Source organism: Heloderma suspectum, chromosome 10 (genome assembly GCF_057233095.1).
Source record: "Heloderma suspectum isolate Gila_16-S chromosome 10, 16-S_ref, whole genome shotgun sequence".
In the NCBI taxonomy this organism is placed as follows: Eukaryota; Metazoa; Chordata; class Lepidosauria; order Squamata; family Helodermatidae; genus Heloderma; species Heloderma suspectum.
The window spans coordinates 6,699,784-6,715,951 of NC_139467.1; the positions used below are offsets into that span (position 1 = coordinate 6,699,784).

The following is a 16,168-nucleotide window of genomic DNA, read 5'->3' on the forward strand; positions in this document are numbered from 1 at the left end:
TTGTTCTGTGCTTTGCCCTTCATTTGTGTCAGTATTGCTGAGATAAATGTATTTCCAAACTTTGTACAAAAACAGTGGGTTGGGGTGACTTGGGAGTAGGGAAAAAGGAGGAATGGGTTTTTAAAACAGGACACAGGCCTAGCGTGCAAAGGACGATGAGTGTATCTCTCTCTTTATACAATTTTTGCCTCCCTTCTAAGTGATCAGTGAATAAGATGCCAGCAGTGAGAGAACTGAGGAGAGGTTCTGCCTACATACTCAGTCTGTGCAATGGAACAAAGCAAACGCTTCCTCCCCAGAAGTCTCTCTCTCCTCTGGCCCCCACTCCAAATAACCTAGCACTGAATTGGAAACCAACCAACCAAGCAGGTGAAGGTCAAACTACAGAGGTTAAAACGAGCGAGAAGGTGGATGATGCTTGCTGACATAAGAGATGCTGACTACAGGAGCCATCTAGGACCCAAAAGGAAAACTGAGTGAAAGGACAGCTAGCCACTTGCCTGTGCAGAAACTGTGAGCCTGGGTCAGCGTACATCAGAAGTCCAAATGTGCCCCTGCCGCCCCAGATGTGTGTGTATCATTAAGGATGGGAGTAGCAGGCAGGTGCTGGGTGGGAAAAGCAGGACTTCATGGGGGTGATGGAGAGGAGAGGGAACAGTATTTCCAAACTGCCTAGCACAGCTAGCTGGAAGGGTTGGAAAGGAATGAGGTATCCAGGTTCTGTATTTTAAAAAAGAGAGCAGGAAGCAGATCTTGGCAGTCCTCTGGATCTGGATTGCTTTGGGTGTCAACACACCATTGACCCATGCTAGGGTTTGGGCTGCCCAGACACAAATTAAAGAGAGAGAGAAAGGGGGAGGACCAAGCATGGGGGAGAAAGAGACCCAACTTCAGAGGACATACCAGCCAATAGGAGAATCCCCCCCCCCCGCCTTTTAAGGTTGATAGAAAAAAAAAATAGAATGGGATCTCTACGTTAACAAAAATAGCCATCTAAACCATGGCTGCCTGTATGTTTTCTGCACTCTTCCCTTTGCTGAAAAGCTCTTGAACCTGCCCTTCTCCCTCCCTGGCAAAGCAGTGAAAAGGTACAGAAAGTAAGGAGATATCGAGCCTCTCCCTTCTGCTTAGTATTTTAGGAAAGGAAAGAAGTACAACCATTGCATAGGTAACCGTGTTCGTAGAATACGCAATAAGAAAAAGTTGTATAGGCCAGCTCCCAGGGTCGCCCAGCGTGGAGGCAGCTTTCTGTCCTCAAAGGAAGAGAGAGAGAAAGAAAGAAAAGGACAACGTCCCCATTGCTCTGTGTGTGTGTGTGTGTGTGTGTGTGTGTGTATGTGTGAGTGAGAGAGAGAGAGAGAGAGAAAGACAGAGAGAGAGAGAGAACGAATGAATACAGCTTGGAGGGAAATTCAAACTGTGGCTTCCCACTCCCCTTCCCTCCCCTCCCCGAGAAGCGCCAGCGCTTGCTGTTGCCGCCGCCGCCGCCCCCACTGCCTCACAGGTCGCTCTCGCCATACAGTGCTGTGGAGAAGGACTTGTAGTCGAGGGCCCCGGGAATGGTGTCGGGCCCCTGGTAAGGTGCCATGCGGGCAATGCAGTACTCGGCCTGATCTGGGGGAAGCTCCCGCCGCAGTTCCTCTGCCGTGATGTAGTTCTGGGGGGGAAAGAGAAGATGCCTCCATGAGGTCACGCAGGCTGGGTGCTCGAGGCTGCTTCTTTGTGCTGGGATTCCATAGTACCATCAAGCTCCCCTTATAGGATAACTCTGGATAGAATTAGCCAGAAGCTCGTGGGGAGGGGTCCCAATTTCACCGCAAATTGCAAGGCCTCAAAACTCATCTCTCACAGCAAAGTCAGTCCTTTTTGAAGGCTTTCATTGTGAAATAATGTCACGTTCTGCACTGCCTTGAAACTCAAACAGGGGGAGCTGAGAGGGGAAGAAGAGCCATTCCACCAGCCCTGCTGAAAGACTGAACTGTTTCCTCTTCCCTCCTCATTCCTTTGGTGTTGTGTTTTTTGAGAGCATAAGCCTATGGGCAGGTCCTTGTTTTTTTTTATTGTAAGCTGCTCTGGGAGCCTTTTTGGCTGAGGGGCAGGATAAAATACTTTAGATAAATAAATACAACTAAGTATGTGCTTTCCAGTTTAACAGAATTCTAAATTCTGCACCAAGGTAATCTAAATTGTGCAACCTGTCTTAAATTAAGGAAAAATCACACACATCTGCCTAATCTTAGTTTGCATGAATTGTTTGATAATCATGGGGAAGGGGCAACAAATTATGCAGGGCACTGAATCCCCTTACCCCAACTGTTGGAAATTTGATTCAGCTACTTGTCTGGCTTGAGTTTTCAGCAGGCACTGGCCATAAACTTTCAAGCATGTATTTGCAGTCATTAAGGGCTAGAAACTTGATTTTTAAATATACAGGAAAGTGGAGATTCTCAGGTAACTGAATTCTGGGCCCCATAGAGCAACCCATTTGTTTTTTTTGTAGTCCTGCATACCCATCACCCTAAGTCATGGCCTGTACTAATGAAGGCTGCGGGACAACGGAGAGAAATGGAAATGTCCAGGATTGAAGGAATTCTCCTCCCAGCCGCTTTGTTGAACTTACCTTGTCACCAGCCAGGACCTTGAAGGAGGCAATGACCTGGTCAGCTGTGTCTGTGTCTGTGGTCTCCCGGGACATGAAGTCAATGAAGGCTTGGAAAGTCACAACACCACTGTTGTTGGGATCCACAACGCTCATGATCCGGTTGAACTCTGCATCTCCCTGAGGAGGGGGTGGGGGGGAGGGAGAGAAAGGCATTCAACTCCCCGGCAAAAGACGGCGGCTTAGGCCATTTTGAAGGCTTTGAGAGGTATGCATGGCTCAGGCTGGAACTCACCACGCTGTGGAGTCACAGAATCATAGAACAGTAGGGTTGGAAGGGGCCTACAAGGCCATCGAGTCCAACCCCCTGCTCAATGCAGGAATCCAAGGCAGAGCATCCCAGACAGATGGCTGTCCAGCCTCGTCTTGAATGCCTCCAGTGTGGGAAAACTCGGTGGCCATCTGTGGCATGTCAAAGCATTCAAACAACCAGCAATTGCCTTGAGGGAAGACACCTCCCGCATGCTGGAAGGCGCCTCACACAACCACTACGCCAGAGTGGTTGTCTGACTGCAACTATACTAAATTCTGACACGCAGCTTTGGGAGTTCTGCAGTGTTAAGAAGTGCATCCAGTAACATGACAGGACATGCCAAAATTTGCAACAACAGGAACTGCATCCAGATGAAGTGATACTGCCTAGGCCTCAAACCCTTTGACCTCCTCTCTCCAAGGCTTAACTAACATGTAACACCCCCCACCCCCACCCCACCGAGCCTTCTAGGGAGGGTTATATTGTTATACTCGGGAGGGACCAAATCCAGTGGTGGAGCCAACTGCTTGGTGTGCAGAAAGTCCCTGGCATCTCCAGTTAAAAAAGGATCAGGTAGCAAGGAATGAGAAAGATTCCTCTCTGCCCAAGCTCCTGGAGAAAGAGTGCTTATCTATCTATATTTATGAATTACTTACATTAAAAGGAAATGTCTTCGCAATATACAAACTCCACAATATAAAACTAGAATAAAATCCTGTATAAAACTTAGAAGAGGCAATAGCATGACAGCAAGGAAAAAAGACAACATCACCATTGTGGGAAAGCTTCTTGGAACAAGAAAACTTTCAATAGGTGCCAGATTGGATGCTATGATATTAAAGGCCCTATTCTTGAGCCATCATGGATCTGACCTCTGATTATTTCAGGCACCGCCAGGAGAGTATCTCCTGATGAGCACAGCAATGAAACAGGTAGGTAGGCTTAGGTGAACTCTTAGCTATCCTCGTCCTAAATTGGTTAGGACTTTGACAATACTCCTCTAGACAGATAAATAGTCTGGCAAGGTATAAAGCAGCTTCCTATGTACTACTCTTTCCCCAAGGATTACAGATTAAGGGAGCAATCCTATGCATGTTTAGACAGAAAAAAGTTCTCCAACTGCCAGGATTCCCCAGCCAGCATGGTTGCTTGCGAATGCTGGGAATTTTAGGACTGTTTTCTGTCTAAACACGCATAGGATTGCGCCCTAAATTACCCACCCCCACTCAACCAAAGGGAACTCCCCCTCACCTTACAACATAGCCTCCACAAACATCTGCTTTGCAAGCAGTAGCAAATATTTGGGCTGCAAGCTTTCAATTGGCAGTTCAATAAAAGCTTCAGTTGAATGATCAGTCGAGTCCAGTTTTAATTGGTGGGGCTGTGAGTTAAGGGTCATAGTTGTGTTTTTACTTTTGATGCTGGGGTGCAATCATAACAGGCAGTCCATCTATCAAATTTAAATCACAAATTGGCAACAGAAAATGAATTAAAGATGTCTTTTTCTTCTAGAAAAAAATGTATCTTTTGTTTATTAAAGTCCAAGTTCTCTCCCTCTGCCTTTGATCTCTCTCAAAAGCCTCTTGAGCTGAAATCTGGGTAATATGCAAATTTATTTAACTTGAAATAGATTTAAAAATGCAGATCTGTTAAAAAATGTGGTTGGCAGCCTGAGCAAAGAGCCACGCATTTGTAACTCTGAACATTCACCTTAATTTGTCCCTCACCTTGCAAATACCTCCAAGGGTATTCCTGTCCCTTAACCACATTAGCATAACATTACACACACACACACACACACACACACACACACACACGCACCCTAGGTCAGCTGCAATCGAGGACAGACAGACATAATGCTCAGGTTATCATCATCACCATCCCAGACAGTACAAAGAAGAGAAGGGGAAAAGCAGAGAGCATACCAAGCTGTATCCCGTGGAGATAAGGAGGGCTCGGTAGTCATCCGTGTCCATGCTCCCTGTGCGCTTCTATTCCAAGAGGCCGACAGGAGAAGGAAGGAAGGAAGGAAGGAAGGAAGGGAGGGAGGGAGGGAGGGAGGGAGGGAGGGAGGGAGAGGGTGCAGACAGACAAGGCATGCACAGATGAAAAGAAGGAAAGAGCAACAGCCCCATGGAGGGAGAAAAAGACGCAAAGAGAGAAAGTCAGTCAGGAAAAGTCATTGAGATGCCATGTTAACAGAAGATGAGGGTGGGAGAGAGAGAATCAGGCACAAGAATCAGAGATAAAAACATTAACAACAGGATGGTTGGGGGAAGAGGAAGGTGGGGGGAACAATGTGGCGAAAGAAGAGAGAAAGGAGATCAGGTTAAATGCAACATCGCCGGAAGGCTGCACAGTGAGCGGGCATCTGGTACCTGTCTGTCATTTTCCACATCGTATCCCAAGCTGATGAGGCAGGCTTTGAACTCTTCAGGTCCCAGGGAGCCACCATGGTCCTGCCGCCAGGCCACGCACAGGAAGGGGCGGAGGGCGCAGCATGCACGTCAAGGGAAGGAGGGGGTGGCGGGAAGGCCCGTGTGGACACAACAAAGGAGGCCAAGTGGAGGGGAAAAGACACGCCATTAGTTCAATGCCGGCTGATTGGTGGAGATCAGAACCAGCTTGAGTCTGCAAGTCCAGATGCTGGGAGGAAGGAGCCCATTGGATTCCTCTCCAAGGACCTGGCTGGAGCACCCAGGAGAAGGAGGGAAGGTAAACCCAGCAGCATAGGGTTGGAAGCAGCCCAGGCACTGGTAACTTTCCTTCCATCCCTGCTCAGGCCAAGAATTGGATACTGTGGACATGTAGGAATTAGACATTCATTTCCCCGGTTCTAAATGCAAAGGTCTCTACAAGGGAAATACAGACCGTTAGATCCACCTTTACACTTTAAAAGACACATGGTTGGTTCACAGATGGGCGGTCAGCCACTTCATGACTGCTGGAGGTTATTGGCATGTGTGAAGGAGCCATCGCAGATTGACTGCCAGACATAGAACTTCCACACCGCAACACTGTGCTTCTCACCAGATCTATTAACACATTCAGTTGCAAACCGGTTCCACATCTGGAACAGATTTGTGTACAAGATTGGGAGTGATTAATATGTAAACATTACGAATGGCAATGCCTGCCACCAGCTCAGAACGAAGGAGAGATTCCTCTTATTACACAGGCCAATGCAATGTGCCCTCAGCCAGTTTCCTTTGAAGGAAAAACTCACATGTCTACTTGGTCTGGATGGCAAAGGGGAACACTCATTTAAGAAAAAAAATATTTTTGTGCTTTTCAGTTTTGTCAGGGGTGAGAAGGGAGACTCCCCCTATCCTCTGGTGGCAAGGCAAGGGTAGGTTGCTTAGCGCAGGGGTGGGCAGAAGGCAGATGTCCAGATGCTTGAGATGTCAATTCCCACAAATCCCTGCCAGGATGACCAACGGTCAGGAATGCTGAGAGTTGAAGTCCAAAACAACCAGAGATCTACTTTATGCCCACCCCTGGCTTTGCGCATACATCTATGTATCTATGTTGTAGAAATCTCCTTAAAAAAATTAAACCTAATGCTATGGTGGAGATCATACACACATCTGTTTTCGCAACAACTCTTTTCTTCGAGAGGGAAACCCTTGCAACTTGGGTGGTGCTTGTTGCTAAAAGTGGGCAGGCCTACATGAAGACTGGCATTTGGTAGATCTGCCTGCCACAAGCCCCGTCAGAATCACAAGGTTTTGTTGGAAGAAAAACCAAGTGCAGGTACAGCTGGTCTGCCACAGCCTCTTAAGCAAAGAGACTCCCTGCACCGCACATTTGGGTGAGGAGGAGCCGCAAGCTGCAGGAGCAGGCTTTGGAGGAAGTTGGTGGGTATTGCCACCATTGCCCTGACAAAGGACCACCCCCACTCCCTCCTTGATCCAAGCTAGCATGGGGGGATGCTTTGTTTACTGGGGGGGGGGATAATTAAGACTTACTGTCCCAATCCAAACCAGTGTGGTGTAGTTGGTAAGAGAGTGTCAGACTAGGACCGAGAAGACGCAGGTTCAAATCCCCACTCGGCCACAAGCTTACTGCGTGATCCTGGACCAGCGACTACTGTCTCAGCCTGGCCTACCTCATAGGGTTGTAGAAAGAGAGGATGAAATGGGATGTGTGGGGGGCACACACCCAGAGTACATTGCCCTGAGCTCCTGGGAGGAAGGATAGGATAAAAATGTATATTGTGATTGCAACAGTGTGGTCTGGAAGTGAAGCAGGATACGGGTGCCATCAGGGTAAGGCTTGGGGGCAAATGTCGGGGTCCCCCTCAGCAGAAGCAGCAGCAGGACCTGCAAACACAGCCAGGCTGGCTTACCATATTTTGGAGTAAGTGAAATAATATACATTACCATCTAAGGATACCCTCACCCTCTCTGTGCAAGACCAGAGTATTAAATGACCTAACTGCAGCACTGAACCATGATCCATTGGGTTATAGGGTTGAGATGGCCAACTAGGACTGAGTCCAGGGCTGTATCTAGCCTGTGCCAGCCTCTGCAGCTTTACTGCAGCTGAAGTAGAAGGCAAAATATGCTGCCCATCTGCACCAGCCATTTCCTGGGGCCAGGAGTGCGCACTCTCTCTCTCTCTCTTTTAACCCAGGATACCTTATCGAAGTGGTTGAAGGAGGCCCGGAACTCCTGCATCTGCTCCTGGCTGATCCCCTTTGCGTCCCGGGTCAGGATTTGGTTCTCCACCTCATTGATGGTCCGGGCAATAGTGGTGAGGAGCTGCTCCCATCCAACACGGATGTGCTAGAGATACATGTTGGAGGAAGGAGGGGGGAAAGAGGAGACAACGTCAGCTATTTAATCCGATTTTCATGGGGGAATTGCCCCCTTAAACTCTTACTTGCAGGACCTATCGGGGACTAATTTCAATCAGGCATTTCCAAGGTATCTCCTTTCTGCTTATACGGCATCTAGGATGGAGGCACATCCTAAGGTCAAGAGTTAAAGCACGGCAGGCCAGGAGTGGTCAACAGAGGGCGTTTTGTCTCAGCACCAGGGGCTCACTCAGCTATCGAACAGGTGACATGGAAACAGGGCCTCTAAGCATGAAGAGAAAAAGGATGCCTGGTGTGGAGCATGTGGACAGGGAGACATTTCTCTCCCTCCCTCACAATCCTAGAAGCCAAAAGGGCCATCCCATGAAGCTGATTGGTGGGAGATTCAGCACAGATAAAACGACGGGCTTCTTCACATTGTGCACAGCTGAATGATGGAATTCACTTCCACGAGATGTAGTGATGGCACCAATTTGGATGGCTTTAAAAGGGGATTGGAAAAATTCCTGGACGAGAAGGCTATCCATGGCTACTAATTCCTCCAGTATCAGGCAGTATGCCTGTCGATACCAGCTGGGGAACATGGGTGGGAGGATGCTGTTGCACTCATGTCCTGCTTGTGGGCTTCTCGTAGGCAGCTGGTTGGCCACTGTGGGAACAGAATGCTGGACCAGACAGGCTTTTAGTCTGATCCAGCAGGGCTCTTCTTGTGTTCTTAGGAGTTCCTCGTGCTACTCATAAGTGCCAACGTGGACAGCCCTCGCCCCTTGCTGGCCATTCCCCCCAGTGCGGTGCGCCACCAGAACACGCGGCTGGCGGGATGCCTCTGCACTCACCTCCATGGTATAGTTGGTGTGCTTGTTGTCGAAGATGAGCGCCTCCTGAATGAGCTGGTGCTGCTGCTCCAGGACATCGATGTTGGGCTTGTACTCCACAATGCTCTGCTCATACTGCTTGAGGTGGTTCAGCTGGTCTTCCAAGGTGCCGTTCATCTCGATGGAGATGCGCCCGATTTCCTGGATGGGGGAAGGAGAATTGCCATGTCAGGGGCAAGCAGGCTGCTCATGTTGCCTTGGAAATAGTTGAGAGATGCTTTTTCCCACCACCCCACCCCACCCTCCTTTTCCCGGGGGTGCTGGTGAGTGAGTAGCAACTCCATGGCTGGCTTATCACTCGATTTGCAGACTTTGGCACGCGTTTCCCCAGTGCTCTCTGTTCAAGAAGCAGGCACTGCTAATATCTTACTTATTTTTATCCCACTAGCTCAGTTCGAAGGGCTCTCAGAGTGGCTTCCAAATGAGTTAACACAATGAAATACACCACCCAGTATAAAACACAGGGAAGTATATCCCTCCCCCAACCCGGTGATATCCAGGTGTGTTGGACTACAACTCCCAGTATCCCCCAGCCAGCCATGCTGGCTGGGGAACGCTGGGAGTTGCAGTCCAACACATCTGGAGTATGCTTTTTGCTTTCTAGTAACATCTTGCCTGATGAAGAGATCTCGAAAGCTTACACCTTTTTTGTGATCTCTGAGTTGGCCTAACAAAGATATTACAATATATGGATTTAAGACTCTATTTTGTTTGCTGTAACAGACTCACATGGATAAATTCCTCTAGAATTTATCATCTTCATCATACTTGGCATATGTGTATCACATTTTGAACGCTCAAAGTCCTTCACATACATTCATTTGCTGCTATCATACTATCATCTAGTGTAATTTAAAAACAAAACAAAAAATTATTCAGAACAAAAAATGAATCAGTATCCAACAGGATGCAACCGCTAGCATAAATTATCTCTAGAGCAACTGGCGTGAGATTAGCTGGCATGCGGACGCTCCCTGGAACACTCGCCAGCTAACGCTACGGGCATGCTAGAGCTAGTTTGCGTTAGTGCAACGCTGTTTCCATTGGTGGTTGTGCAGCGCTGGATACTGCTGTTTTTAAAAAGTGTTTTAAGTATTTCCGTCTTTTTGAGCTTGTGGGCAGGTGGAATAAGAATATTTTAAAATAAATTAATAAGGAAAAAGTATGACCCTTACAACAGCCCTCTAAAATTGGCGAGGATTATAATCCCGATATTATTCATAATAATATTATAATCCCCGTATTAATAAGGAAATGATAATTATAGTATGGGGATTATAATCCCCATATTAATAATAATAATAATTAATTACAATACAGGGATTAATTATATTATTAATTATAATAATATAGGGGGTTAATATACAGGGATTACTTAATTCTAATATGGGGATTAATTATATAATATATTATATTATACATGGATTATAATTATATTAACTGTAATATGGGGATTATAACCCCCGTATTAACAAGGACAAAGTATGACCTTTACAATAGCCCTCTAAAATAGGCCAGGATTATAATCCCTGTATTTCAGATGGGGACTGAGGATGAAAACACGGCTCGCCTGGGGCCCTCTAGTGAGTTTGCGGCTATGGTTTGATTTGAACTGGGGACTTCCTGGCACGTAGCTCTTGCTGTTAACCCCAACTCCACCCCACCCCACCCCACAGTCCCCACATTTCTACATTACATCAGTGCCCAGACTTCCAGCGTGTCTCTCCTCCCCCGAACCTTTTCAAAATTCTTGGGGGCACGGCGGGGGGAGGGAGAGGGACAGTGGCCAGAGCTTCTCACCTCCATCTTGGTCTGGATCCAGGGCCCCACAATGTTGGCCTGGCTGGCAAACTGTCGGCGCAAGTGTTCATTGGACTGTTGCTTGCTCTGCTCGTCTTGCAGGGCATTGTCTCTCTTTGGCACCAGCTGCTGAACCTGTTCAATAAAGGAAACAAGAACCACAGTTTGATTACCTGCCTCAGAATGGACCACTGGCCAAGCTGGCCACCGGTCTTGCCACCTGCTCTCTCTGTCCCCAGTCCTCTGCCTGACTGAGAGAAGGGATTTACAACACAGCCCGGCCAACACCAGCAGGCACCACGCACCCTTTCCCACTTGGAGTTGATGATCTGTGGCGTGACTGAAGTGTAGGGGTTGTTCCCAGAGAGTTTTATGTTATTGTAGTCTGCGATCCTCTGCGCTTCACTCTGGATGCCCAGGATGGCCTCCCGTTCCTTGTCTGCATCAGGCAGGGTGGATTTGAACTGGTCGTGGGCTGCAATCAGGCCCTGGAAGAGAAAAGCACCCCAGGTAGAAACAAAAGGGGAATCCCTAGAGTTGCCAGTGGCAAGAGGTGGCTAATTTTGCACATGCCTGAAATCCAGCCAGGCACGAACAGCGTCACTGACGCTCGTAACTGCCTGCCTTGGAATAAGAATGCCTCCTGTCTGTAAGGCACAGAGGGATTACGAAGCAAGTGGCATTTTCCAGCAGTTCTCCTCCGGCTCACCTTGAATCCAAGCGCCTGCACTTCTCTCCCCCGACTGCTGCAACGGGAACTACGTTTCCAGCCTTGTGACCCTGGGGATACTGCCACTGCAGCGCTGAAAGCACCAGGGAGGGAAGGAAACCTTGCAGGGACCATAGTTACCACTGTGAAAGTGGACAGGGGAGGGAGCAGCAGTGTTTAGGGGGAGGCACTTGGAACCTGCTCTGTTCTCAAGGTCACTAGGTGTGCGACAGGATATGAATTTTGGATTTCCCATCAGCAGGGGGTGGGGAGCGGATTATTTCCTGATTTTTGAAGATGGGAACTGAACTGAACTGAAAGATTGCCCATCATTATCAGACACCTTCCTGACATCGAATGCAACCAATGGTTTGGCTTCGCCAATGCATTGGCATCATGCAGATTCTTTAAAGCAGGGATGGGCAGAAAGTAGATCTCTAGATATTTTAGACTTCAACTCCCAGCATTCCTGACCACTGGCCATGCTGCCAGGGGCTTCTGGGCATTGAAGTCCAAAACGTCTGCCCACCCCTGCTTTAAAGGATTATTACAGTGCTAGGAGGCCACTCGGACAGGTGATCTGACGATCCAGGACAAACAACTCCCTTCTGCTTTTAAATTCATATGAACGTGCCTTTTAAAAGATATTCTATAAACAAATGAACTTGCTTTATACCCAGGCAGACCACAGGCGATGGGTCTCCAAGGCCAACTTGGGCAACCTTTCCCAGTCCCACAAGCCAAGACAGGAACAGGAATACAGGAAGCTGTCTTATTCTGAACCAAGGTAGGAAGAGGAATATAGGAAGCTGTCTTATTCTGAGTCAGACCATGGGTCCACCTAGCCCAGTATTGTCGACACTGACTGGCAGCAGCTCTCCAGGGTTTCGGGCAGGAATTTTTCCAGCTCTGCCTGGAGATGCCGGGAAGCAAACTTGGGACCTTCTGCATGCGAAGCCAACACTCCACCACTGAGCCACAGCCCTTCCTTTAATTAAGATCCTTTTCACTGGAGAAAGAACTGGACTGAGCCGGGACTTTCTGTGTGCAAAATGCGCACCCTGCTCCTCTGAGCGACAGCCCCTGCCCTTGAACTGTGGCTCTCCGCCCTCTCCTACCTCGATCTCCTCTATGGTGTGGACGATGAACATGTCCTGCAGGTCCTCCATCGCACTCTCCATCCAGTTGTTGAAGGGTGCAGCCCTCTTGGCATATTCCAGGTGCAGCTGGTCAATGGTCTCCAGCTGCTTCTCTGTTTTCTGGGTAGGAGATGCATGGAATGATCAGGTCTCAGCAAGCGGCGCTGTTTCCCCCACCCCACGCAAGGTAAGGACAAGCTCCTGGGGCCTTGAGCTCACCTCCAGTGCTTCCCTCCGAGTGTGGGTCAAGGACCCCAGTGAGTCCCACTGGTCACAGATCTTCTGGCACCGGGCATTGACGCTGGGAGAGTCGTAATAGTCCAGCTCGCTGTGGGACAGAGAGAAGGGATGTGCTGGTTGGGGCCAGACCCACAAGGGGAGAGAGGGGAGGATCAGGAAAGGGTTCTCCAGTGGGTCTATGTTCTCTTCTGCCTAGGGGGGCGGGGATGACATGTGTTCCTCTAGATGCTGGAGGACTACAACTCCCATCAGACCTAGCCAGCACAGCCAGTGGTGAGGGACGATGGTAGGTGCAGTCCAGAATCATTTCAAGGGCCACACATTTCCCACCGCTGACCTAGGGCCATTACACAAACATGATGAACTAAGAAGCACATTTGAGCACGGGTGGCAAAGAGGAAGGAGTAATAAGAAATATGAGACTGTATGTTGAGCACAGCTTCCTGCACTTGGCTTGGGTCATGCTGTGATCTTAATTATGGGGATTAGTCTAGTGAGCTAATGCCTGGGGAGAGTTCTGCTGTGGGGCAGGAGGCTGGACGAAGCCATCTGATTTAAGTTACGTGACAAGGAGCTGCGTGCAGCACAGAGATTATTCCTTCCCCTACACCCAAGGACCAGATCTGGTTTCTACACATTCTTACCTATGCAGCAACGATGGTGAGAGCTTTAGTCATTTCAAGTTGAGATATATTTGGCAAACCACGTTTGCAGCTAACCACTCATGGATCGTGCAAAAAGCCTTTCGATTTCCTGACAATGCTAATGCTAAACAAGGCTAGAGTACAACTGGAGTAATACCAGGGGTGGCCAAGCTGTGCCTCCAGGGAAGTGAACACAAAGAGGCCATGCCCATACGAGCCTGTTCTTCTGCATTTTCCATCTCCTTTTCCAACCATACAATGGCTGAGTGAACCCAGGAGGGGAAGCTACACATCCGTTAGGAATGGAAGCAGAACAGGTACATAGGAAACTGCTTTATAGTGAGTCAGGCCCTTGGTCCATCTAGCCCAGTACTGTTGACACTGACTGGCAGCAACGGCTCTCCAGGGTTTCAGGCAGGATTCTTTCCTAGCCCTACCTGGAGATGCCGGGGATTGAACCTGGGACCTTCTATACGCGAAGCAGGGACTCTGCCTGCCACTGAGCTACAGCCCTGTTGTCTCCCAGCGTCAAATTTTAAGACTGCAAGGTCCTCGGACAGAGACCTGTAAAGGGAACTAATATTCAAAATTAATAGCCGCTGTCACAATCGGACAGTAAAATGGAGAGGTGATATAGGATGGTAGCAATGAGGTATGAAAAATGCTGTACACCTTTTGGACGCGCTATTTTCACGGGCACCACTCTAACCACTTCGGAGGAAAACTGTTTCCCAAGTATTGCAGTGCCAGCTGTCGGGCGCCGGGGGGCACTGCTGACCTTTTGAAGGTGGTTCAATGCGGAGCGCTTATGGTCCCAGGTCTCCACAAATTGCGCAGGGCAGGTTGGCCGGGTGGCACAATGGTGGCATGTCCCCAGCAACCCCTGAATACAACCTTTTCAGCAGGCCACCTCTGGAAAGCTGCATGCTGGTTGCTACACGTTTGGGATGTAGCCCTCCCCCTAAAAGGTGCCAAGAGACTTGCCAAGAGAAACTCCTTGGGAGGAGGCCAGGAGAGTAACAGCAACACGACAGATGAAGAAGAGGGGTGCCGGCTTCAAACAGAATCCCTAATGTAGAAGTGTGACTGTAATGTCCACGATCCAAGACAGGGGGGAGGGGGAATTGGGGAGGGGGTATTCCCTGGTGGTGTCTTAGACAACAGATGTAGGCTCAAAGGGCTTCCCAACCACAGATCCTCTGTTCAAATTGTGCTTTCCTAAGTCAAGGCTTTTGCAAAAAAAGGGGGGGGGATTTTCTCCATGAAACCATGCTCCAGGCCACACACATCCATGTTTCCATGTTCTCTGCCATTCCCAGCCACTGGAATAAGAGCCTCCATTCATGGCAAGGCTCTGCTCTCGCCTCTGTGTGTACTAATTGTGTGTGAGTTTATCTGAGTGGAAAAAGGGAAAAAAAGAAGTTTGCAGCAAACTCTTACAATAACCGCATTCTAGTGACACACAAAGGGGAGGAGGGAAGGAGAACAATAGGGGTACTGTGTATTCGGGGGGGGTGTCTATGCGTGCGCAAGGGAGAGAGCATGCTGTTAGGAACTCTTTCCAAAGGCGGGTGATCCCAGCAGACTGTGCAACAGCCAAGGACACTTTGGAAAGGGATCCTAAGTGACAAATGGAAACGGGGGGTGGGGGCACGGAGAGACTGCTATTTTGGATTTGCCAAAAATATCATGCACAGTGTCTCTTTATATCGGCCCTTCATGGAAAAATGGTCACACACAGTCACACACACATGGGCTGTGTGGTGCGAGGGAACAGTGGCCAGGTGGCTTTTTAAAGGGCTTGTAGGCTGCTGGTGCTTCCTTAACAGGAGGCAGGGTGAATCTCATGTGGCAGCTTTCCCCAACCTGGTGCCCTCTGGATGTGTTGGGACTGCAGCTCCCATCATTCCCAGCCAGCATGCTAGCTGGGAACGATGGGAGTTGCAGTCCCAACACATCCAGAGGGCACCAGGTTGGGGAAAGCTGTCTTGTAGTATAAAAAAAAAGCCCCAGAGAAAGGGGTGGGGATTTTACTGTCCAAGGCAGAAGAGGCCAGAAGTTTAGCTCAGGAGGAAATGGGGGAGATGGGATCAGGACGCCAAAGGGTGGGAGAAGTAGAAGAAAGGAAGCCAGGAGGACCCTGCACCAGTGTTTAGGTATGGAGGCTGTCCCAGGGTTATGGCTGGGTTACGTGAAGGCAGCTCTCCTCTCTCTTGACCTGGCTGCATTTCAGGGCCAGGTTTAGATGTTACTGCTCCCCTACCTGAAAAAAAAGTGGACTTCTTAAAGAGTCCACAAAATTCTGCCACTAAAATTAGACCATCAGTAGGATTGTGGTCAAGATACTGCACCACTTCAGGGACAGGAGGGTGGGGAAATTGCATGTACTAATGTTCCTCATTGGGGAGTTTAAAAAAACATCCTGCATGCAGGAAAAACCTAGCATATCAGGGACAAAGGCTCAGCTTCGCCTTCTTCCTAGCATATTATTTTTCTACATGCAGAGAGCTTCTTTTATACATGGGGGAGCATTCGAACATGCACCCCCCCCATTTCACCTGAATGGTACAGTCTAAGAAAAGCTTTTACCACTTGATCCTGCTAATTGACCAGCCGAGGGGGGGGGAGGGGGGAGTTTATGCAACCAGAGGGAGGTTTTTGGCATATTTTTCAATGGTGATTTGGAAGGGGGTTGTGACTGGAGAAAGGCAGGGTGGTTCAGACTCAGAAGACATCTGCACCACTGACTTAAAACTGATTTAGTACTCCTTTCCTCCTTCCCATCCCCATCCCCACCCCCAGAAACCGTGGGAAATGTAGTTCTGGGGAGGACAGTTGCTAAGGATCTCTAACAATCTTCTCAGCGTTCTCAGCAAACTACAATTCCCAAACCTCCTTGAAGAAGCCTTGACAACAGACTGGAATAACTCAATGTCCTCCTGTATCCTCACTGTATAGAGCTCTCGCCTTTGCAGCATAACTCTTCTAAAAACGACAGTGTGAAAGCTGAGCTTCTCAGGATGCTCAAAT

At 48.8% G+C, this 16,168-nt stretch overlaps 1 protein-coding gene across 2 annotated transcripts in view; it reads right to left on the reverse strand.

The window, feature by feature from the left end:
* Nucleotides 1-844: 844 nt before the first annotated feature.
* The window catches only part of ACTN4 (actinin alpha 4), a 114,955-nt gene continuing 99,631 nt past the window's right edge, over nt 845-16,168 (reverse strand). For both annotated transcript variants that reach the window (XM_084814870.1, XM_084814869.1), the window contains exons 13-21: nt 12,474-12,582; nt 12,234-12,374; nt 10,712-10,894; nt 10,407-10,541; nt 8,568-8,747; nt 7,553-7,699; nt 5,291-5,371; nt 2,621-2,779; nt 845-1,657 (exon numbers count right to left, since the gene is read on the reverse strand). In XM_084814870.1, the coding sequence (XP_084670996.1) occupies nt 1,499-1,657; nt 2,621-2,779; nt 5,291-5,371; nt 7,553-7,699; nt 8,568-8,747; nt 10,407-10,541; nt 10,712-10,894; nt 12,234-12,374; nt 12,474-12,582 (1,294 nt within the window). In that variant the 3' untranslated portion in view covers nt 845-1,498. The remainder of the gene's footprint in view (nt 1,658-2,620; nt 2,780-5,290; nt 5,372-7,552; nt 7,700-8,567; nt 8,748-10,406; nt 10,542-10,711; nt 10,895-12,233; nt 12,375-12,473; nt 12,583-16,168) is intronic.